We start from the raw sequence: 22,739 nt of genomic DNA, 5'->3' as shown, positions 1-22,739 counted from the left end.
TCCCATTCTCCATCTTTTCTTCTTAATCTTTTTGGTTGGCTTGTTTTTGGCCCATTTGTTTTTCATTGCTTCAGGCAGCCATAATGTTTAACATCTGTCCCTGTTTTCCATAAATGCCCCTGAGGAAAGGCTGTTGGCACTGGCTGAACTCCAAATCATGTCAAGTAAAGATTAACTTGCATGTTGGGTATTCCAGGGAACCAGGGAACCGCCAGACAAGTTAAGTGATCATAATTCTCTGGAAATGGATCTTTGAAGGCACTTTAACCCCATTCTGTCCCCTTCAGTGGCTGTCACTTGTGACTTTCACTGTGATGTTATGTTTTCAAAGATCCTGTGCAGCTAGAAAGGTGAATGGTAATAGGGCAAATTAAAACTTACTAAAGCTCCCAGTTCTTCTTAAGATTCCACTACTTTTCTTGAATAAACATGTGTTTTATAGTTTGCTTTAAGCCATTTGTTAATTTCCAAAGTTCTGGAAAAGTTCATTTTGAGCATTTTTTAAAAATATCTATTTTTTAGTTGTCGTTGGACACAATATATTTATTTTATTTATTTTTATGTGGTGCTGAGGATTGAACCCAGCCCCTCGCACTTGCTAGGTGAGCACTCTACTACTGAGCCACAATCCCAGCCCTCATTTTGACCATTTGTAGTGCTTCATTGCTTTTATAAATGAGAGGATTTTTGGAGGTCATTACTTTGCTAGTTTTAAAACCAGCCACCCCTGATACCTCTTGAGTAAATGGTAATCTTTTCTTCCTTCTCCATACATCTAATGACTGCCTACTTTGTGCAGACAACTGAAAGAGGGATTGTGGATATAGTGATGATAGTGATGAATAAGACACCCTTTCATATGGAGTTTGTGTGTGTGTGTGTGTGTGTGTGTGCACGCGCTAGTTGGGGAAAATAGACAATAAACAAGTACTGGGATTGAATTGCCGGCCATGCTTATCCTTAGTCCACTAAACAGTAAACAAATAATAGTAAATGTCATTGAGAGCAGTAAACAGTGAGACAGGTGATGTTTTAGATTGAACCTTTCCCTACAGTCCTTTGACTGTCCCAAACCTGAATAAAGTGAACAGCTGGACAGCAGAGGTAAAGGAAACATAAACAGCCTTAGGCAAAATGAATTTGGCATATTGAAGAGAAAGTAAGAAAGCCAATGTGACTGAAGCAGGCAAACATTCAAAAAGGAAAAGACAGTTGACATCACTAAAACTATATAATTTAAAAACATTAATATTTAGGACCTAGATTAACATCTAGGACCAGATTTTTGGTAATCATTGCTTCCATTATTTTGTTCTTTAGTAGATTGACTTCTTCCTGTGTGGGACATGCAGGGAAGGGATGATGGGCTGATTTATAATGTTGGTGCAATCCTGTATCATTTAGGGACTCAGTTAATTAAATGTTTTGAAAATTGTCTATTAATGGTCAAGTGGTTTTGTTTTTTAAGTTGTAGATGGACACACTACCTTTATTAATTTATTTTTTATGTGGTGCTGAGGATTGAACCCAGTGCCTTACACCTTCTAGGCAAGCACGCTACTACTAAGCCCCAGCCGTAGCCCCAAAGGTCAGTTTTAATGTCCTTTTAGAATAGGCTCATGCATTATTTTTGACCCCCTCCCCCCTTTTTTTCCTTCAGTTCTGGGTATTGAACCCAGAGCTTTGTGCATATTAGGCAGGCACTGTTAACATTGAGCTATACACTGAGGATTGAGCCCCTTAAAAAATGTATTAGCCTTTATTTCATAACTCCCAAATTTAGTGTGACTTATGACAGCCATTTTATTTGTTCATAGTTATTATTGTTTGAAGAATTGCTTTTAATAACAAAGACCTGGGCTGGAGTTGTGGCTCAGTGGTAGAGTGCTTGCCTAACGTGTGAGGCACTGGGTTCAATTCTCAGCACTGTATACAAATAAATGAATAAAGGTCCATCACCATTTGAAAAAATATTTTAAAAAATAACAAAGGCAGAATGATTATAAACAACATTTATTATTCAGGAAAATCAAAGGTTGTCTGTTAGACATGAAATTATGTATAATCATCATGGTATTGTGATTTTTTTGCAAAAGATTTATCATAACCCTTTCATAGTTTATGTTCCACTAAGAAACTTGTGACTCTATTCTAATTTCAGTATAGCAATGAAAAGCACTGTTAAATAATCTGCATTGTGATAAGGTAGAATAGATGCTTAATTAAAAAAATTAGTATGTTTAATATGATTTTGTAACTTCCATGAAAATATGGTCAGTTATTTCATTTGCTGACTGATTTATGTCCATGATCTAATTTGCAGTCAATCATGTTGCTTATGTAATGAACAGGATTTCCCTATTAGTGTAATTTTACCTGTACCTTGTAGCTTGGGGGCATATATTTTTTGGTGAAATACTTGTGGTTTCTAGACCTCAAAAATTAAGACAAGTAGTGAAATACAGCTTTTCACAAACAGCTATAAGATTATGATATATAAGATATGATAGAAGATTATGATCATAAGATGCAAATTATATATTTAAACTGCAAAAATTATGTTTCTTTAAAAAAATTTTTTATGATACTGGGGATTGAATCCATACCCCCATGCATGTTAGGTAAGCATTCTACCACTTAGCTATATCCCCTAGTTCTTTTTTTTTTTTTTAATTAATCTGTTTTGAGTCTGAATCTCACTAAGTTGTCCAGGTTGATCTGGAATTTGTGATCTTCCTGCCTCAGCCTCCTGGGTAACTGTAATTACAGGTGTGCACCACCATGCCTGGCTTATAATACTTTTATTCCCCTGTGATCAAATTACATATTATAGTTCTTTTTATTTCTTGGGTTCTTCAGCAACTTCTCATTTGGTTTGCCTGGAAAAGTATTTCTTCATCTTTTGGGGGTTTACATTCCATCAAGATTTGATAAAAACTGTGGATCTAGGGCTGGGGTTGTGGCTCAGTGGTAGGGTACTTGCCTACCATGTGTGAGGCACTGGCTTCAATTCTCAGCAACACATATAAATAAATGAATGAAATAAAGGTCCATCAACATCTGAGAAAAATATTTTTAAAAAAACTGTGGATCTAGAAAAATATACACTTTTATAAATATATCTCACAGAGTTTCAGGGACATTATCATACCCCCTTATTTCCCAGGTTTAAGGAACACTTTTAACTTATTTCACTATAATAAATTCTTCATATCTGTGGATTCTGCAACCATGGATTCAGCCAACCACAGATCCAAAATACTTAAGAGAGAAAAAAAAATGCATCTGTACTGAACATATATAGATGTTCTTGCCATTATTATCTAAATAAATAGAGTATAACAACTATTTACATAGCATTTGCACTGTATTAAGGAAACTAAAATTATTTAAAGTACATGAGAGAATGAATGTAAGTTGTACGCAAATATGATGCCATCTTAGGTAAGGAACCATATTTTGGTATCCATAGGGTCCTGTTATTTCATTTGGCTCAGTGATTTGTTTTGAAAAGCCAACATAAATTTGTTAAATCAAACACAGGATTTCATAGCATTTACTTTTCTCTTGGCCTTATTCTAAGTTGAATGGAGGTATACTTCTGTTTTTTAAGTTCTGAGACTTTTGTTAGAAAATTTTAAAAGTGAAAAGCCACATTTTTGATATATACATATTTTACTGGTTTTGTGTAGTAAAACATATCTTCTTGGGAATTAATTGGGAAAAAACAGATCATCACAGTAATGCAGAGAGATTATAACTTGCTAAAGTTTTGGTAGTCTCTTCTCTTCTAGTTTTATCAGTCTCGTGCTTTGAGTTGATTAATTAAGAAAAGGTGTTTTTATTTTGTTTTTCAAAATAAACCCAGGGGTGCTTAACCACTGAGCTCCAGCCCCCCACCCTTTTTAATATTTTTATTTTGAGACAGGGCCTTGTTAAGTTACTGAGGCTGGCTTTGAAGTCTCCTGCCTCAGCCTTCTGAGCCTCCAGAATTACAGGTGTGCACCACTGAGAAAGTGGTGTCTTATACTAATACTACATTATCATCTTAGAAGTTTTTCAGATAACAAACTATGCAGTGCTTCCTTATTTGTGGTTAAAATGGAAAGAATTAGAAATGCTGTGCTAGACATTATGCAATGTAATCACTAATTGATAGCACTGCAATATTTTCTTTGGGTTATTGGTTGCTAATACTAATTGTAGATAAAAGGAAAAATATATATATACACATTAGTGGGAACTACATCTGTATTCCTTCCATTTTCTCTGAGAAGGAGAAAAAATTTCAGTGTTAAAACCAGTGGGTCAGAAAGTTCTCCTTACCCTAACTATAGGTTTAGCTATGTGATATTGATTCTTTTGTTTTGGGGGACACATTTTCTCATAAATCTAAGCCAGGATTACCAGGGATTTTAAGAGTTGGCACTGGGGCCCTTCTTCATGTCAAAGGTGGGCACTATTGAAAAATAACAGGTTATTTAAATTCTCTGACTCATTTTGATTATTTTTTGTTGCTTTGTCTTCGTTCACTGATTTTTTTATTCAATGTCCAATGTTATTCTCATTTTTAAATTTCACAAATTATTTTTATAATGTAGTTTGGATTAGGTTGTCTTTTTAAATTTTTTTTTTTTTTAGTTTTAGATGGGTACAATATCTTTATTTATTTATTTTTATGTGATGCTGACACAGAGCCACAATCCTTGCCTCAAAGATTAGGTTGTCTTTTAAAAATTTTTGTTAACACCTTCTGTGACTCATGTTTTGAACAATATAGTTATAATTACTGTTAAAATATTTTTGAGAATTCTAACATCTGTGTCAATTTTGATTGGCTGATTTTTTTTTTCTTTATTATGGATCTTGTTTGGCTGGTTGTTTCTATTCCTGGTAATTTTGTTATTAAGCATGTGATACTATGAATTTTATCTTATGGTGTTCTGGATATTTTTGTATTCCTAAAAATATTTTTGAAGTCTATTTTCTTTGTCAGTTGTTTGAAAACAATTTGATTTTTTTCAGGGTTTGATTTTAAGATTTACTAGATAGTACTGAATCTGTGCTCAGGTAGGGCTAATTTTAATTCCCCCTTTATTAGGGAGGACCCTTTACTTATACCAATCCTTAATCTGATTGGTGAGAAGAGGCACTATTTATGGCGCTATGTGAATTCTGTGACATTGCTATATCCACTTTTAGGTGCTTCTTGCTCCATCTTCAGGTAGTTTCCTTACTCAAAAGTATTGATCAGGGGATCTTCTGTAGATCTCCAGTGTTCTTTTTTTCTGTGTTTCTCCATTATTTTATCTAACACTTTAGTCTACTTGGACTTTTGGTTCTGCCTCCTTTACTCATGTGCATTTCCCTTCTTTATGTTGCAGTCTAGGAACTTTTTTGTTGTTGTTGTTGTTGGTACAGGGGATTGAATCCAGGGCCACTTAACCACTGAGCCACATTCCCAGCCCTTTTTTATACTTTAGTTAGAGATAAATTAATCTAATTTTGTTATATTTATTCCTAGTTTTAAAAAAATTCTTTTGTCCTTTATATTTTAAAAATCCATGGCTGGTTTATAGAAGCATGATTGGCTTTTTAATATTAATCTTCTAGCCAGAAATATACATTTACTTATGAATTCTAATAATCTGAGGAATCTTTTGGACTCTCTTAGGACATAATCATATCATGTATGAATAATGTTGTTTCTACCTTTCCAGTCCTTATTCTTTTTGTTTCTCTTGCTTTACTGTACTAGCTAAACCCTCCAGTAAAATTTTGAATAGAAATGATAATGATCATCTATGACTTGTTTTCCACTTGAAAAGGGTAAGTTTTTAATCATTTACCATTGACTGTGATGCTTCCTGAGGGCTTTTTTTCTTTTTATCCAAAATTCTTTGTGAATTTTCCAATAGATTTTATCATGAATGAATATTGAATTTTGTCACAGGCTATTTTTATACATATTTGGATAATCATATGAATTTTCTTCTAAACTACTCTTAAATGTCTGGAATAAATTCCTTTCTATATATGTTATTTTTATATATAATGTTAAATTTTATTCACCAGTACATTGATATTTTTACATCTGTGTTTATTAGATCAGTCCATGATTTTCTTCTTGATAATATCTCTGTCAGTTTTGGCATCATTTTTGTACTGGTTCTTAAAAAAAGTGAAGAAGTGTTCTGTTATTTTCTGTTCTCTAGAAGGAGTAACAGAGTTATGTTTCTTCTTAATTGTTTTGAAGAATTCCCTGGTGAAACCATCTGCATCTGAGATTTTCTTTATGCAAAATTTTAATAGCAGATTCCATTTCTTTAATATCTTTGGGGCTATTTGAGCAGTCTATTTCTTTCAGTGTTGGTGATTTATATTTTTTGAGGAATGGTCTATTTTATGCTGTTACATTTATTGGCATAAAATTTCATATTTTTTTTTTTGATGTCTAAAAATTCTGTAGTAATTTGTGTTCTCTTTTTCCTTAATCAGTTTGGCTAAAGGTTTATCAATTTTATTAATCTTTTCAAAGAACCAACTTTGACTACATTGATTTTTTTTTTCTACTGTATGCTTGTTTTCTGTTTTGTTCACTTGCTATTCTGTGTTGCTGCTTGAAAATCAAGGACTGTCTATATATACAATTCAGGCTATAACTACATCATAAGTTTTAATGTATATTCAGTAGTATTCAGTTTAATCTATTTTGTAATTTATGCTTTGATTTCTTCAATCCAAATATTATTTAGAAATGTAATTTTATGTTTCCAGGTAGTTGGTGTTTTTCCAGGTTTTTATTTATTGTTATTGTTATTATTAATGATTTCTAATTTCTGTTGTGGTTAAGGAGTATACTCTGAATGGCATCATCTTTTTTTTTTTTTTTTTTTGAAGTGTGTTGAAGATTCCTTGTAGCCCAGTATGTGGTCAGTTTGGGTAAGTTTCATGCGTTCTTGAAAAAGATCATAATTTTTGTTGTTGCTGGGTATGATTTTCTGTATTGGTCATTTAGGTCAAGTTTGTTATTGCACTGTTTAGATTGTAATGCTTTTTCTGTTAACTATTGAGAGGTGTGTTAAGGTCTCCAACTGTGATTGTGGCTTTGTCTGTTTCTCCTTTAAAGCTTGCAAATTGTAGCTTCAGGTATTTTGAGGTTATTATGGGGGTATAAAAAATTTGTGATTGTGGCATTTTCCTGTGGGATTGATCCCTTTATTATTATGTAATATTTCTTTCATCTTTAGCAATGATTCTTGTCTTAAATTCTAAATCTTTAACTGAAATTAGCAGAGTACATCAGTTTTCTTTTGGTTAGTGTGGTATGGTGTATTTTTCCCTATCCTCTACTTGAATCTTTCTGGGCACATATTTAAAGTGTATCTCTTTAAGAGATATGATTCTTTTAAAACATTTTTTAGTTGTAGTTGGACACAATACCTTTATTTCACTTATTTATTTTTATGTGGTGCTGAGGATGGATCAAACCCAGGGTCTCATGTCTGCAAGGCAAGCGTTCTACCGATGAGCCACAACCCCAGCCCCATGATTCTTTTTTGTTTAATCCAGTTTGGCAAACTTAGACTTTTACTTGAAGTATTTTTTTTCCATAGACTGTAATACAATTATTGATATGTTGGGTCTGTATGTATAATATGTTTTCTGTTTGGCTTATCTGGTTTGTTTTCTTTCTTCTTTTTTTTTGCATGCTTTTAGATTACATAAATATTACATTTTTCTGAATTGTTATGTATTATAATTTTATTGATTATCCTAAAAATTATAACATTTATCTTTAATTTATTGCATGTATAATACAAAGTATGATTTTTAACACTGTCGCATTACTGCTAAAATCTTAGAACCTTTAAACCTTACAAGGCAATTCAGTTACTCTGCATTGTTATGCCTTTCTGTGTTTCCATGTTCTGGATCTAGGATGGTTTTCTTCTGTCTGAATAATTCCACTTAATTTTCTTGTAGTATAAGCTTACTGGTGAGAAATTTCCCCTTTTTTGTTTGTAAGCATTTTTATTTTACCTTAATTTTGAAGGATATTTTTGTTAGGTATAATATTTTAGATTGGCGGTTATTATGACTTTTTTCTTCCTCTTCCTCTCTTCCTTTCATAGTTTGATATCCTAGGTATAGTTTTTTTTTAATATGTCTTGCTTGGAGTTAGTAGAGCATGATCAGTCTCTAGACTGATTTCCTTTATCAGTTTTGGAAAATTCTTAGCTATTCTTTTTTTGAATATTGCTTTTATCTCTTTCTGCTATCGTTTGAGGCTTCTATTTGTGTGTGTGTGTGTGTGTGTGTGTACACATACATTTTGAGCCTGTATCACCTTTCTCTTAAACCTTTTGTCCTTTTCCCTGCCTTTTCATTCCCTTCTCTTCTAGTCATTTCTCTTTATACTTTGGTTTGGGCATTGTGTATTAACTTGTGTTCTGGTTAACTAATCCTATATTCTATTGTGTCCATTTGCTGTAAAACCAAAAATATTGAGTTCTTAATTATATAGATTGAATTTTTCAGTTCTAGAATGTCTGTTGGGAGCTAGGGATGGTGGCATGCACATGTAATTGAGAGGCAGAAAGATTGCAAGTTCAAGGGCAGCCTGGACTATCTAGTGAGATCCTTCATTAAAAAAAAAAAATTAGATCCTAATTCATTGGATGAACTGCTCCATCTTTCATCAATTTTATCTGTTTTCCCCAATATGTTAGAATTATTTTAAATAATTGCCATATATTTCAACTTTATTATTGGGTCTGATTCTCTTTAGTTTTTTTTCTTAATTATTGGTCATATATTATTGTTCCTTTGCATTCTTATTGGTTTTTTTAAATTGTGTGCCAGATTTTGTATCTGAAAGAATTGTAGTGGCTGTTTACACTTCACTGTTACACAAGCTGGTGAGGGGCTAATTACCTCCAATCATCCAGAGATTAAGGTGCTTTAGTGTTATGTTAAAAGTTTAAAAAAACTCATTCTCTCTCTCATTTGCCCTTTTTTCCCCCTTTTGCTTTCTTAATTGAGAACCTAATGAATATCCATATTCTTAGTCTTAAAATATTATGGGAGATCTTTCTCTATAGAGGTTCTCCACTTAGCTCTTCAGTATTTCTATACACACACTGCTTCAAAATCTGGCAGTTGTCCTTGTGGTTCAAAATTTTCAGGGTACAAAAGATGATCAGAGTCTTATTCCCACCCTCTTGTCTTAAAATCAGATGTGCCTTCCAAAAAAATATTACCAGTCTCTTTTTTTGTCTTTCCAGAGACGGTGTAAGTTCCCTTCCCTGCCATGCAGAATCTACTCATAAAATAAAAATTTCATGTGAAGGCCCAGTATATACGAGATTAAAAAGTCATTGCTATGGTTAGAGTTAGGGGTTCCAGATATCTCTTCAGTCTAAAGAATACTGAAGACTTTATAAGGACAATGTAATTTATCTCTAAGACAATTTTGTTGTATTTTCTTTGTGTTAAAAAAATACATTTGGCCAGGATCTATGACACGTACATATAATGTTTTAAATTTTAAAGTTGGGATGCGCTTTTAAAGAAGAAATGGAGCGTAATGTGTTCAGCAAATATATGAAAAGAGACTTCTTACTTTCTAAGAAGTCTCTATTGTTAGCCATTTTAAAGTGGTTCTCTCTGACCAAAACACTTTATGATTTTATGCTAAAAATTCAAATAATGCACTTTCTGTGTAAAAAAATTATAAATTTTTTAGTTGTGAAACTGATTCAAAATTATTTTGTACCCCTTGATACTTATTTAAGTTTGGTTTTATACAGCATACTTTTTTAAAACTTTATTTTATGTATTTTATTATTTTATGTGGTGCTGAGGATCGAACCCAGGGCCTTGCACATGCTAGGCGAGCATTCTACGGCTGAGCCATAGTCCAGCCCCTATACAGCATACTTTCAAGAAAAAAAAATAGTGGGGTGTGTGGGTACTATAAATCCAGCCTAGGACCTCTACCTACCCAAGTTCTTAAAGATAATTAATGACAAAATTTCAAACTGAAATTCACACTTTCTCCAAAATCATTTTTATTAGGTTTGATAAAGATACATAGGTATACTCATTATTATAAAAATTTTTTAATCCATATTTTAAAAAATTAGATGACCTGTATTATAAATGTCTCATTAAAACTGTTCTTTCTTTGTGCTATATTCTTGAGAATATTATCTTAATATTTCACATTTTTTCATTTTTATTTTTTATAGGTTTGGGAAATATTTAACTCTCAACAAATGAATTCCACACTTGAACTCCGCTGCATTCCCATGCCACCTCCTCCTTTAGAAAACTGATTTTAACACAGGTAAAGTTATGACTTTAACTTTTTAAAGAATACATTTCCCTTATAGTTAGACATACTAGAGTAACTTATGTTTATTATACAATCTTTACCTGAAATGATCATATCTTAATTATTGTCTTTGAATTCCATTTTTTAAAGTATTACTCTTTTAGTAGTAGCTGAATTTGAGTTATTGAATTTAGTAAACAAAATCACATTGTCTAGCTACATCTAAATCAGTGCTATCCAGTAGAACTTTTGTGATAATGGCTGTGTTCAGTATCTCTACTGTTTGAAATTAGAGACTATAGCCACGTGTGGCTTCTGGCTGTTCGAAATTTAGCTAATGCTACATTTAAAAAAAATTAGCTGCTGCTTTTTCTGATATTTGTTATTAATGTAAAAAATATACAAAACCAAGAGAAAATACTCATTCCCCAAATTCATTGTGGCTCTAACCCAAAATCCTGCACAAAACCCAACAAATTTACTGTTTTCAGAGAAAGCTGATGCCAAGACAAATGAAGGAAAGGAGTGTGAAAAAGCAAAATTATCTAGTTGAGTCCACCCAGAAAGACACTTGGTAGGGATTCAGAAGTGGCTGACAGGGCAAGGTTGCTGGAAGCCTCACACAAACAAGATTCTAAGTGGAGTTGGGGAGCAAGAGGACTCCCAAAGGCAGTGTATATAGAGTTACTCTCAGGCTCAGTGTGCTAGGTGTGAGATGATCAAAAGCTGATCTCACTGAAATGTCTTATGAAGTCTTAGTAATGGCTGTAGGTCAGGTTAGACTAACACTGTTCTCACCTATGCCAGCTAAAACTTTCACCAGAAGCAGGTATGAATTTGCCATCATCAATCTTACAGATCCATAATGCAGTCTTGGATGTGAAGGTTGCAAAGACTTACTTGAGAAAGGACTTAGAATATAGAACCTCTGGCAGGTGAGGAGAATGCAAATCCAGCTTCATTGAGCCCTCCCTGTGCAGTGGTATTTCTTCACCATCTCCCTACCTCATTAGGAATAATGAAATTGGCTGGGATGTTTTTCTAAGTGTAACTGATCCCATTTCAGAATTTTGCGTACATATGGAGAACCTACAATAGGTGAGTGGAAGTGTTCTCCAGGTTTAGTTTCTCAGGAATTTGGGATTATACTAGATATAATAATCTAGTATAATGGTATATGGATACAGGGCAGATTTCATAAAGTGAAACCAGATGGGTCTTCTCGTCAGCAGTCCAGGGTACAGAATGTGTCCAGTCTCTTCTCTCCCCAGATTGGAGGAAAATATGTAAATTTTATTTCATTTTAATTATTTTAAATAACCATAGCTGGTTGTTAACTTCTGCACCAGACAAAACAAGGACAGCTTTAAGTTTTTCCTTAGGGAATTTGGTTTTTACAATAATAGCATGTCTTAATTTTAAATTTCAGACATATACTTAGACATATCTTCATAAGTGTTGACCAGGTTTGAAAGTTTGCAGTAATGAAATTGTTATTGGCTATTCTACATGTTGTCCTGATAATAATATAGCTTGATTTATCTAATAATAATTTTTTTAAAAAATTTTTAATTGTTGATGAGCTTTTATTTTTATTTATTTATATATGATGCGAAGGATTGAATCCAGTGCTTCACACATGCTGGACAAGCACTCTACCACTGAGCCACAACCCTAGCCCCCCCAATAATAATTTTTTATTGAAGCTTAATAATTATACATAATAATTGAGTTCATTATCATAAACTCATATAATCATGCAAATCAATTTTAGTTCATTATCCCTCCCACTTTCCTTTTCCCTTTCCCTGCTGTTCTTCCTCCCCTTTCCCATATTCTTTATCCTCTACATGTCTATTAATTTCTGTTTGATTGGTTATTTATATTATCTTATCCTTCCTTCCCTTTTTATGTTTTTTCTAGTTTCCTCATGTGAGAGAAAACATTCAACCTTTGAATTTCTAAGTCTGGTTTATTTCACTTAGCATGATATTTTCCATTTTTATCCATTTATCTGCAAATGCCATAATTTCATTCTTTTTATAGCTGAGTAGAACTCCATTGTATATTATTCAATAATTTTGGTTCTCTAAAAACCCTTTAGCATTTAATCATTCTTTGCTCATTGTTGTATCCTTAACATCTTACTCAAACCTAGCATATAATTGATGTTCAGTAAATATTAGTTGAAAGAAAGGATGAATAATCTGTGTACTTTACCTCTGCAGTAAAAATGTTTCTAAATTGTCCAGAAATGACATAATTGTATTGATATTATTTCTGTTATAATAGTAGCTAACATCTATGGAGACATGTTGTGCCAGACATTGTTTTAAGACCTTATATGTTAAATTACCTAGTCTTTTAAAATCTTTGCTGTAAGTACTTGTATTATCCCCATTTTGTAAATGAAGAATTTGAGGCCACAGAGTAGTTAAGTAACTTTCCCAGAGAAATACAATGTGTAGGCCATGGAGCTAGAATCCATACTCTTAACTATTAGGCTGTGTTGCCAGCTTATATTCTGACTATAAACTGACAGTTCTTAAAAAATTATATATATTGAGTTAGGTAAGACAGAACTCCTAAACCATGTAGATAATAGAGAGCTTATTGTACTTGGACAAATTCTGTGAGTTTGCTTTTTGGCAAATAATTCTTGACCCTCGTCAGGTCATATTCTAGCAGTTTATTTTATTCATTATGTTGTATTTAGGGTCTGCTAATAAAAGTTGTATTATCATGGTCATCAAAAAGATAATAATTTTCTGTAATGTTCTCTATTGTTCTGTACTCTGGAAATAAGGCAGTGTTGGTTTGAATTGGGCTGCATGCTGGAATACTAGCTTGAGTTCTTGCTTTTAAACATTTATAGTTTCACATACCAGGTGACTGGATGAATGTAATGTACAGTGGAAGAAATGATCTCGAGATTTCTTTATTGTCTAGTTAGTTTACAGCATATTTTTACTTCTGTTCTATAGTTGCTTTTAGATACTAGAAGATGTTAAACCTGATTAGGACTTTATGTTTACAAAATTTCTTTGTAATCGCTACTACACTTTTTTCAAATAAAGTCAGTAAAATATACTTTTAGGATTTTAGAATCAGAAAGTAACTAACTAGGGCCGGGGATGTGGCTCAAGCGGTAGCGCGCTCGCCTGGCATGCGTGCGGCCCGGGTTCGATCCTCAGCACCACATACAAAACAAAGATGTTGTATCTGCCGATAACTAAAAAATAAAAAAAAAATATTAAAAAAAAAAAAAAAAAAAAGAAAGTAACTAACTATAGGAAATTGAAGCCCAGAGAGTTTAAGTAATTTGTCCAAATATTTAAGCAGTGTGGTTCATTAATTCAACAAAAGTAAGTAATTAAATACCTGTCATATATCCAGATACCATAGTATGCTTGTTAGCTTTGCATGCATTTCCAATACAGACATGGACTCTCTTCTCCTTGAATATATAGTCTGATGGGGGAAGACAGACAGTCAATAAGTAATAAGGACTAATAAACAAGATTTGGAACTTTATGAAAGAAATAAACCTTGTGTTGTGATAGAAAATACTGAGAAATGATGAAAGGCTGCTATTTAGATACAGTGGTTGGAAAAGGGCTGCAGAGACTTAATATATAAAAAATTTAAAAAGAATAGCTCCATGGTACAAGCACCCTTGATTTCAGTCTCCAGTACTGGGGGGAAAATAGGAGCAGTATAGCATTCCAGGCAGGCCTTCAAGTATAGCATTCCACTCAAGGCCTTCACAGATGCCTTGGGGTGAAGGTGTTTTTGACATAGAGAAACTGAGAGTGTGTCTAAAACAGAAAACTGAGGAGAGTAATATGAACAATGAGATTGGGGTCATATTACATATTGCATTTTTCAACCATAGGTTTTAAAGTTGGCGTTCATTATTTATTTTTTTGGCAGTGCTGGGAGTGATCTAGAGCCTGGTACTTGGTAGGTAAGTTGTTTACCACTGAGCTACAGCCCCAGTCAATAGGTATTAAATTCAAATCTGAGTTTTATCACTTAAGCTATGTTTCCTTGTGTAGTTTATCATTTAAGCTGTGTTTCCTTGTGTAGGTCACTCAGCCTCTTTATTATCTGTTAGACGGGATAACAGAAGCTATTTCATAGCACATACTTTCATGAAGATTAATTATATAATACAGCAAACACCTTGTGATTAAAAACTATTCCAAGTGTGTAATAACTATGTGATGTAGGCACCCTTATTATCTCTAGTTTTGAAAGGCGAGAAATGAGTCAGAGAGGGTTTGAGTATAGCTAGTAAAAAGGGGTAAGAGGGTTTTAAACATAGCTAGTAAATACCTTTAACCATAGGCAGTTTGGTATCAAGAGTCTGAGCTTGAAGTATTGTCTGGAGATCCTTTAAATGGACTTGAAAATACAAAAGTATTTTTCATATTATTAATAAAACAGTATTTAGCCTTGGTGGTGACACATACCTGTAATTCCAGAGACTGGAGAGTCTGAAGCAGGAGGATTGCAAGTTTGATAGCAGTCTTGGCAACTTAGCGAAACCCTGTCTCAAAATAAAAATAAAAAGTACTGGGATCTAGCTCAGTGGTAAAAGTGCCTTTGGGTTCAATCCCAAGTATTGTCCCCTCCCACCACCACCCCCCAAAAAATGGAAAAGAAAAACAAACCAACAAACAGTATTTGCCTCTTCCACTATCATTCTCTAATATAGGGAAGTTTTTCAGAATTTGATTGAATGCAGAAGCATTTATGAGCTTTGGCTGGGGGTGGGGGAGGATGTAAAAAAAAATGCTACTCTTACTAGATTTGTTTTTGTTTTGGAAGATATAATTTTTATTTAAAATGTTATTTATGTTAACATGTAATAGGCTTATTTTTTAAATTAATAAACTAACTTGTTTTTCTCATAAATCCTTCCAGATTCATATAAAGAGTAAACTATGAATGTAATCCTTTTTATGAAAGGATTTATGAGAAACACAAGTTTGATCAAGTTTTTTTTTTTTTATGAGAAGGAGTTTTAGCAGTCAGGCAACTAAATTTTGAAATAATAGTAGTCATTCATACTAAGCATTCCTAGAATTTAACTTTTATTCACTTATCATTTCCTTTGATATTATTCTCACCACACAGTGTTGAAAATTTAATCCAGTCTGAGTGCTTGAGTATTGCTTGAAATAAATGCAATATATTACTGTATAACTGTTTCAAATTGAACAATTTTCTCAAATAGAAGATTGTCTGACATTAATTCAAAGTCAGAAAAACTCACGAATCTCTCAGTCTCTAATTTCAAAGACAGGCAAGGTTGGTGTTGCTGATTCATGCATTTTGAAGAATATCTACCTGTCAAAAGTTTCTGAGTGATTTTTGAAGAAGCTATTTAATTTTTCAAAAAAAATTGTTAACCAAGTAGGAAATGCATGCAAAAAATCTTAGGGATTGTTATAACCAAAAACAAAGTTGTCAATGCTAAAAGTGCTAAATAATGTTCATGAGTTCAGGTAATTAAATCAGCAGATGTTTGAGTGCCCATAATGTCCCCAGCACTTGAGAAACAGCGCCTGTCTTGGCAGTACAGATTCCAGTGGCAAACACAGTAATAAGTAAACGAATAAGATAATTAGATTTGCTAAATGATATGAAGAATGTGGGCAGAGTGATAGGAGTTGTAGGGAGAAGGAAGAAGGGGTAACTTGTTTAACTAGACAAGGAAGCCTTCTCTCAGGAGATGGCATTTGAACTGTGTCTTATACAGCAATATACAGGGAGCTGGGAGAGCATGGTCAGTGGCAAGTATAAAGACCAAAGAATGAGGCAGATAGTAATTATAAAATATATTTTTAGAAAAAAAGAGAATAGGACTTGCACTATTATCCACTAAAATATAAAGCCATAGTAGTTAAGATTATAGTCCTGGTGGAAAATTTAGTGCAAAAAGTAGCTCAGAAATAGTTACAAGAATATGTAAGACTTTAGTATGTGATAAAAGTAGTTTTTCAAGTCACTAATGCAAAATATGTTAGAGAAAAGAATTTTAATTTTATGTCATGTTCTAAAATAACTTCCAGATTCATTTAAAGAGTAAACTATGAATGTAATTAATTTTAGAAGACTTAGCCTTAATAAAGTAAGCAAGGTGATTTTTAAAAAAAAAAAAATAGTAAAATATATTGATAACTTTTTGCTATGTCCCTTTCAATATATTCTCTGTGTTAATGTTTTAGCCATAGGTACTCACTAGAGTATACTGATTCTGATTTTATTATATTAGTTTTATTATTTATTGTATTAGTGTCCAGTTGATTTCACTCTTATACAAGTACTTTGCTAATACTAAAACATTTTTCTAATCAGTAGATATTCAGGTTTAGGATTTTTAGTTTGCAGTGAAGTGGCAGGAGGACTCAGTGCTAATGTTATAGTGAACCTGGATTTTTTTTTTGTACTATTGTGTAATTTGTAGCTAGCTGTAAAAGGGATACCAGTCCTTTCTCTACATCATAGCCAGGTGAACTTTGTTATCCACTTATTTAATATCCTAAGTCACTTTTCAAACTTCTTAATGTTCACTAAGAAGGCCCTGCTTATCCCTTCACGTGCTTTCCTCTCTACCCTAAATCCTTGGGTCTTGTGCTCTGTTGCTCTAGGACTGTTGGGTCTTTTTCAGATCTTACAACTTCCTGTGTTTTTTCTTGCCACAAGACTTTTATATGGTTTGTTTACTCTTCCTAGAATGTTCTTTTTCTAACTCCTCCCCAGTTTTATGGATCTTTGATATTGTAGATTAAACATTAGCTCAGAGAAGTTCCCCCATCCCCTGCCCCAGTATTGGAGATTGAACCCAGGGCCAATTTGAACTTGCTAGGCAGCTACTGCACCATTGAGTTACATCCCCCATCTCTTTTTATTTTATTTTGAGACAGGGTCTTGCTAAGATGCCCAGGCTGGCCTCGAACTTGCAATTCTCCTTCTTCAGCCTCCCAAACCACCACCATGCCAGGCTTCTCTCTTTCTCTTTTTAATCTTGTAATTTATTTGAAGAAATCTATCAGTTTATCCTAAGATAGTAACATAAGTTACTGTTTTTTCTACTCTGCTTACGTAGTACTTGGTCTAATAACATATTTGTAGATATCTTAAAATCTTTTTGAAATTCAGAGAAAAAAATTTTAAATTTTTTTTAAGAACTCTAATTTGGAATTTAACATACTTAGGAAATATATCTTTTGTTATTTTATTATTGATTGATTTTGATGATCCTTGAACCCCTGGCCTCATGGCTTGCTAGATAAGCACTCTACCAGTGAGCCACATCCCCAGCCCCATTGTCTTGTTAATAAAAAGATTTCCATTTTTGTTGTTTCACAGTTAGTGCCTCATTCTCCCTAAATTCTTTATTTTCTTCTTACCTTTTGAGTCTTAAAGTAGGAAAATTTATTTTTATTGTCTTATTCACTTTAAAATGATACATCTTATTGTTTTATTCAAAATTGCATGGTTTGAATATCCTCAGATAAACACTTAATGGATTAGTGTATATTTGTTTCTGGGCCTTTTTCATGTTTTATAGAACTTTTAACTGATATTATACTTTATATACACAATTTGCTTTTCCTATTTGTACATTTTTCCATCTTAGGAAATTTATGAATCTATCCTCTTCAAAGGTCATATTTTGTATAGTGCATATGTTTATTATCAGTTTGCTGAATTTGTGCCTCTCACCATCTACTTTATCTAGGTTTAATGTTTATAATCTGTCACATGGTTGTTCTGTGATGTATAAATCATTCTGGTTGCATAGACTGCATTTTTCATCGACAGTGTCCAGTTGATTTCACTCAATATACTATTTTATTTTTATTTTTTTGTGTTACTTGGGGATTAAACCCCTGGGTACTGTACCTCTTAGCTACATTCTGAGCTATTCTGAGTTATTCATTCATTCACTGATTTTTTTCCCACCTTTTTTTAATTGGTGCATTATAGTTATACATATTGATGGCATTTTTTGTTACATATTTGTACATGCATACAATATAACCATAATTTGACCAATATCACACTCTAGCACTTCTCCCTTCCTTCTATGCCTCCCACTCCTTGCTCCTTTTCCTCTGCTGATCTCCTTTTGATTTTTAGGAGATCTACCCCACATTGGTTTTCCTTCTGTCTGACTTATATGAGAGAAAACATAACGCCTCTTAACCTTCTGATTTTGACTTATTTCACTTAACATGTTGGTCTCTAGTTCCATCCATTTCCTGCAAATGACCTAATTTCATTTTTCATTATGGATGAATTAAACTCCATTGTGTATATATATCACATTTTCTTTATCCGTTCATCCATTAATGGATACCTGGGCTGGTTCCATAATTTGACTATTGTGAACTGTGATGGATATGCATGTATCACTATAGTATAATGACTTTAATAATTCCTCAATATAAATAGCAAGAAATGATATAGCAGGGTCATATGCCTAATCTTTTTTTTTATTAGTTGTTCAAAACATTACATAGCTCTTGACATATCATATTTCATACATGCCTAGTCTTTTAAGGAGGCTCCATTACTGATTTCCATAGTGTATTGAACTAATCTACAGTCCCATCCAACAGTGTAAAAATATTCCTTTTTCTCCATATCCTCTCCAGCATTTATTCTGCTTCGTATTCATGATGACTGCCATATGACTTGCATGAGATGAAATCTCAGTGTTGATTTGCATTTCCCGAATTGCTAATGATGTTGAACATATTTTTCTTGTATTTGTTGGCCACTTGTGTTTCTTCTTTTGAGAAGTGTCTTTTTAATTAATTTGCCCATTTATTAATTGGAGGTGGGGTTTTTTTGGTGTTAAATTTTGAGTTCTTTATATATTCTAGATATTAGTCCTCTGTCAGAAGAGTAGTTAGCAAACATTTTCTCCTAATCTGTGGGTTTTCTCTTCACATTCCTATTTGTTTCCTTTGCTGTACAAAAGCTTTTAAATTTGATGCTGCCCCATTTATTAACTCTTGGCGTTGTTTCCTTAGCTTTAGTGTTCCTATTGAGAAAGTTATTGCCTGTGCCTAAAAGCTGGAGCATTGACCCTGTGTTTTCTTCTAGCAGTTGCATAGTTTCTGGTCTAATTCCAAGGTCTTTGTTCCATTTGGGGTTGATTTTTGTGCAGGGTGAGAGATAAGTGTCTACTTTCATTCTTCTATGTATGGATAACCAGTTGTCCCAGCACTGTTAAAAGGGCTGTCTTTTCTCTGAGTGGATGTAATTGGCACCTTTGTCAAGGATCAGATGACAGTATCTGTGTGGGTTTGTCTGTTTTGTACCATCGGTGTAGGTGTCTGTTTTTATGCCAGTATCATGCACTTTTTATTAGTATAGCTCTGTAATATAATTTAAAGTCGGGTATTGTGGTAGCTTCAGCATTATTTTTTTGGCTTAGAATTGCTTTGACTATTCTGGGTCTTTTTTTTTTTTTCCAGATGAATTTTAGGACTGCTTTTCCTAGTCCTGTGAAGGATGTCATTGGTACTTTGAAGGGGATTGCACTGAATGTGTATATTGCTTTTGATAATATGGTCATCTTAACAAAATTTTCTGCCTATCCCTGATCATGGGATGTCTTTCCATCTTGTATCATCTTTAATTTCTTTCTTCGGTGATCTATAGTTTTCATTGTTGTACAGGTCTTTGACATCCTTGGTATTTTATTTTACCTTTTTGAGGCTGTTGTGAATGGGATTGTTTTCCTGATTTCTTTCTCAACAGATTCATTATTGGTATATAGGAAAACTATTGATTTTTGTAACCTGTGACTGCTGAATTTGTTGATTAGATCTAGCAGTTTTTTGGTGGAGCTTTTTTGATCTTATCATCTACAAATAGTGATAACTTGATTTCTTCCTTTTCTATTTTTATCTCTTTTGTTTGTGATTCTTTTTTTTTTTTTATCTCTTTTGTGAAAGAGAAAACAATAGAATTTGGCTGTTAGCAGAAGAAAAGAGAGAAAGAGAAACAGGAGAAGTAGACAAATGAAAAACACTTCAAAACATAACAAAAATATGCTAATAAAAAACCCTAACCCTCAACAGACAAGGCAAGGAAAAATAACTACATTTAAAAAAATACTAAAAATGAGAAAAAAGAAATAAATATATATATGTATGTAATATGTTCATGTACCAGTAATCACAGCAAAAACCAAAACAAACAAAAATCACACACAAAAATGAAAGAAAGATTCTTAAGTGAAAAATCAAGGAATTATTTCTACTGAGGTGGTCAAAATGGTCAGTGAGAATAGATGGATACTCTATGTGTAACTTTTTTCTGTTTGATCTTGGGTTATGGACAAGAGTAAGGGCTGTGGGTTGTTAACCCCTTCCTCTTTTTGCGTTGTTCAGCAAGCCGCCAGTTGGAGTGACCTAAGACTGAATTTGGTTCAAATAATGTCAGCTTCTCTTCTCCCCAGTATCAGGTAGGATGGGATGTTAAGTACTGTCAGTTGGAGTTTTGTCTGCACTGACCAGATTGATGTATTCCCAGGGTCAGTCCACTGCTGAGTTTTATGAGTGAAGTTCCAGCAGGTGCCGCTTACGTCTGATGAGTCTTCAGGGTCTTTGCTTGGTGGTTTCTGCTCTGGAGAGATTAGATCAGTACACCCCTTGGGCCTGGCAGTAGCCCATCTCTCCTGTAAATCTGGGTCTTGCGATCCTCCCAGGGATTCTATTCAAGTGGTAAGGATTCTATTCAACTGCTGGGTCAGTACAACATTTCCAGGCTTCCTAGGCTTAGTCACTGAGTGTCCATTCAGATTCCCAATCACTTCACCTGGTCACAGGAGCCACCAGACTCAAGGTGGAAGCACTTTTCTGACTTGAATCCCCTTGGGTAAAATATTTTCTCTATCTATTTTACTCCTATTCTGCTAGATACACGGGAGGCCACATGGTAGGCACTTGCTGAGACAATCTAGCTGTGTTTGTTCAGATCTCCCAGCTCCCACAGCAGGAGCTGCAGCATGGCCACCTCAATATGGTTCCTGTTCCAGCTCTTAATGGCCTGTTGGAAAACATGGGGCACTTTTCAACAACCAGTGTACAGTGCAACTTCTGGATCAGCTAAGGGCAGCCTGCTTTTCTGATCTCAGGTTTTTCTGTACTAAATCTGTCCATTGTGTTTCTCTCTGTTTCCCTTCTTTCAGTGCTGAACCAGTGCCACTACTGCTGCTACCGCATCTGGCTTGACTCTAATGTAATCTTTCTTCTTTTTTTTAATGTGTGCAAATTTCTGAGTCTAAGACACTCTGCCTGTCCTATTGAGTTTTAGTGAATTCCCTCTTTCATCCACCTCACAGAGAAGCAGGTACTCTTACTGATTGAATCCTGAGCTGCGGAACAACTGGGAATGCAGTCCTCTAGCCCATCATCTTGAATCCTAAATCACTAATTTATTTATTTATAGATAGTGTTTCATTAAATTGCCCAGGCTGACCTCAAACTTGTGGTTCTCCTGTCTCATTCTCCCAAGTAGCTGGGATTGTAGGCATCCATCACTGTGCCTAGTAATGAGGATACTTTCTTTGCCACTTTAAAGTATAGTTGTCGGCGTTAGGATAGTAGCTTTCAAAAATATCATTAAACATAGAATTCATTTTTGAAAATTTTTGTTTTAATTGCACTCCAAACTAAAAACAAGTCTTATCTAAAATATATATTAGATGAGTCTCTTTAGTGAAAGGTACACATACATCATTTACCTTTGGTAGTTTCTATAAGTAATGCTATCCTTAGGTTCAGTACTTTTCTTTTTAATTATTATTTTTAGCATTAAAGAAGAATAGAAGGTAAAAGAAGATGCTGGGATCTGAACGTGGTGTTGTGGAAGAATGGTTGTCAGAATTCAAGGTAAATTGGTGGGGATAAGAATGTATTATATGATTCTGTGTGTCAGTGGTTCAGATAGTGAATATGTGTTCAGTGGAAAAACATACAAGTATACAATGATATAGAAATGGAAAAATATGAAATAACATTTTTCTAATTACAGTTCTTTTAAAATGCACTGATGAGAATAAGGTCCAGAAGGGAATAGGTAAAAATGAAAATAATCGTTGGAATCGATGAAGTGATAATTAAATTTTAAAATATATTCAGTAAATGTTGGGTGGGATGGCGCACACTATAATCCAGATACTTGGGAGGCTGAAGCAGGAGGATCACTTGAGCCCAGGAGTTCAGAACCATTCTGGGCAACATAGGGAGACCCCATCCCAATAGAAACAAATGAAACAGTACAATAAAATTTGCTAAGAAAAAAAGAAGCTTTTACATGTCAATAAAACATAAAAACAGGATGTGTGCCTTATGTTTTTATTTCTTGT

At 33.7% G+C, this 22,739-nt stretch overlaps 1 protein-coding gene across 16 annotated transcripts in view; it reads left to right on the top strand.

The window, feature by feature from the left end:
• Hycc2 (hyccin PI4KA lipid kinase complex subunit 2) overlaps nucleotides 1-22,739 on the top strand; it is a 78,556-nt gene that overhangs the window by 13,883 nt on the left and 41,934 nt on the right. For 4 of the 16 annotated variants that reach the window (XM_046462979.2, XM_046462984.2, XM_046462974.2 and 1 more), the window contains 2 exons: nucleotides 10,254-10,351; nucleotides 22,184-22,263. In XM_046462979.2, coding sequence (XP_046318935.1) covers nucleotides 22,213-22,263 — 51 coding nt within the window. In that variant the 5' untranslated portion in view covers nucleotides 10,254-10,351; nucleotides 22,184-22,212. Of the gene's footprint in view, nucleotides 1-5,758; nucleotides 5,830-6,900; nucleotides 6,943-10,253; nucleotides 10,352-14,272; nucleotides 14,307-20,760; nucleotides 20,835-22,183; nucleotides 22,264-22,739 lie in introns of those variants that run through there. The other 12 variants (XM_058578250.1, XM_046462982.2, XM_058578248.1 and 9 more) reach the window with 7 other exon arrangements.

Source organism: Marmota monax, unplaced genomic scaffold (assembly GCF_021218885.2).
Source record: "Marmota monax isolate L192 unplaced genomic scaffold, Marmota_monax_Labrador192_F-V1.1 WCK01_AAM20220418_F8-fsc00095, whole genome shotgun sequence".
Taxonomy (NCBI): domain Eukaryota; kingdom Metazoa; phylum Chordata; class Mammalia; order Rodentia; family Sciuridae; genus Marmota; species Marmota monax.
The sequence above is the reverse complement of the archived record's forward strand: the minus strand, read 5'-3'. Positions and strand labels throughout refer to the sequence as shown.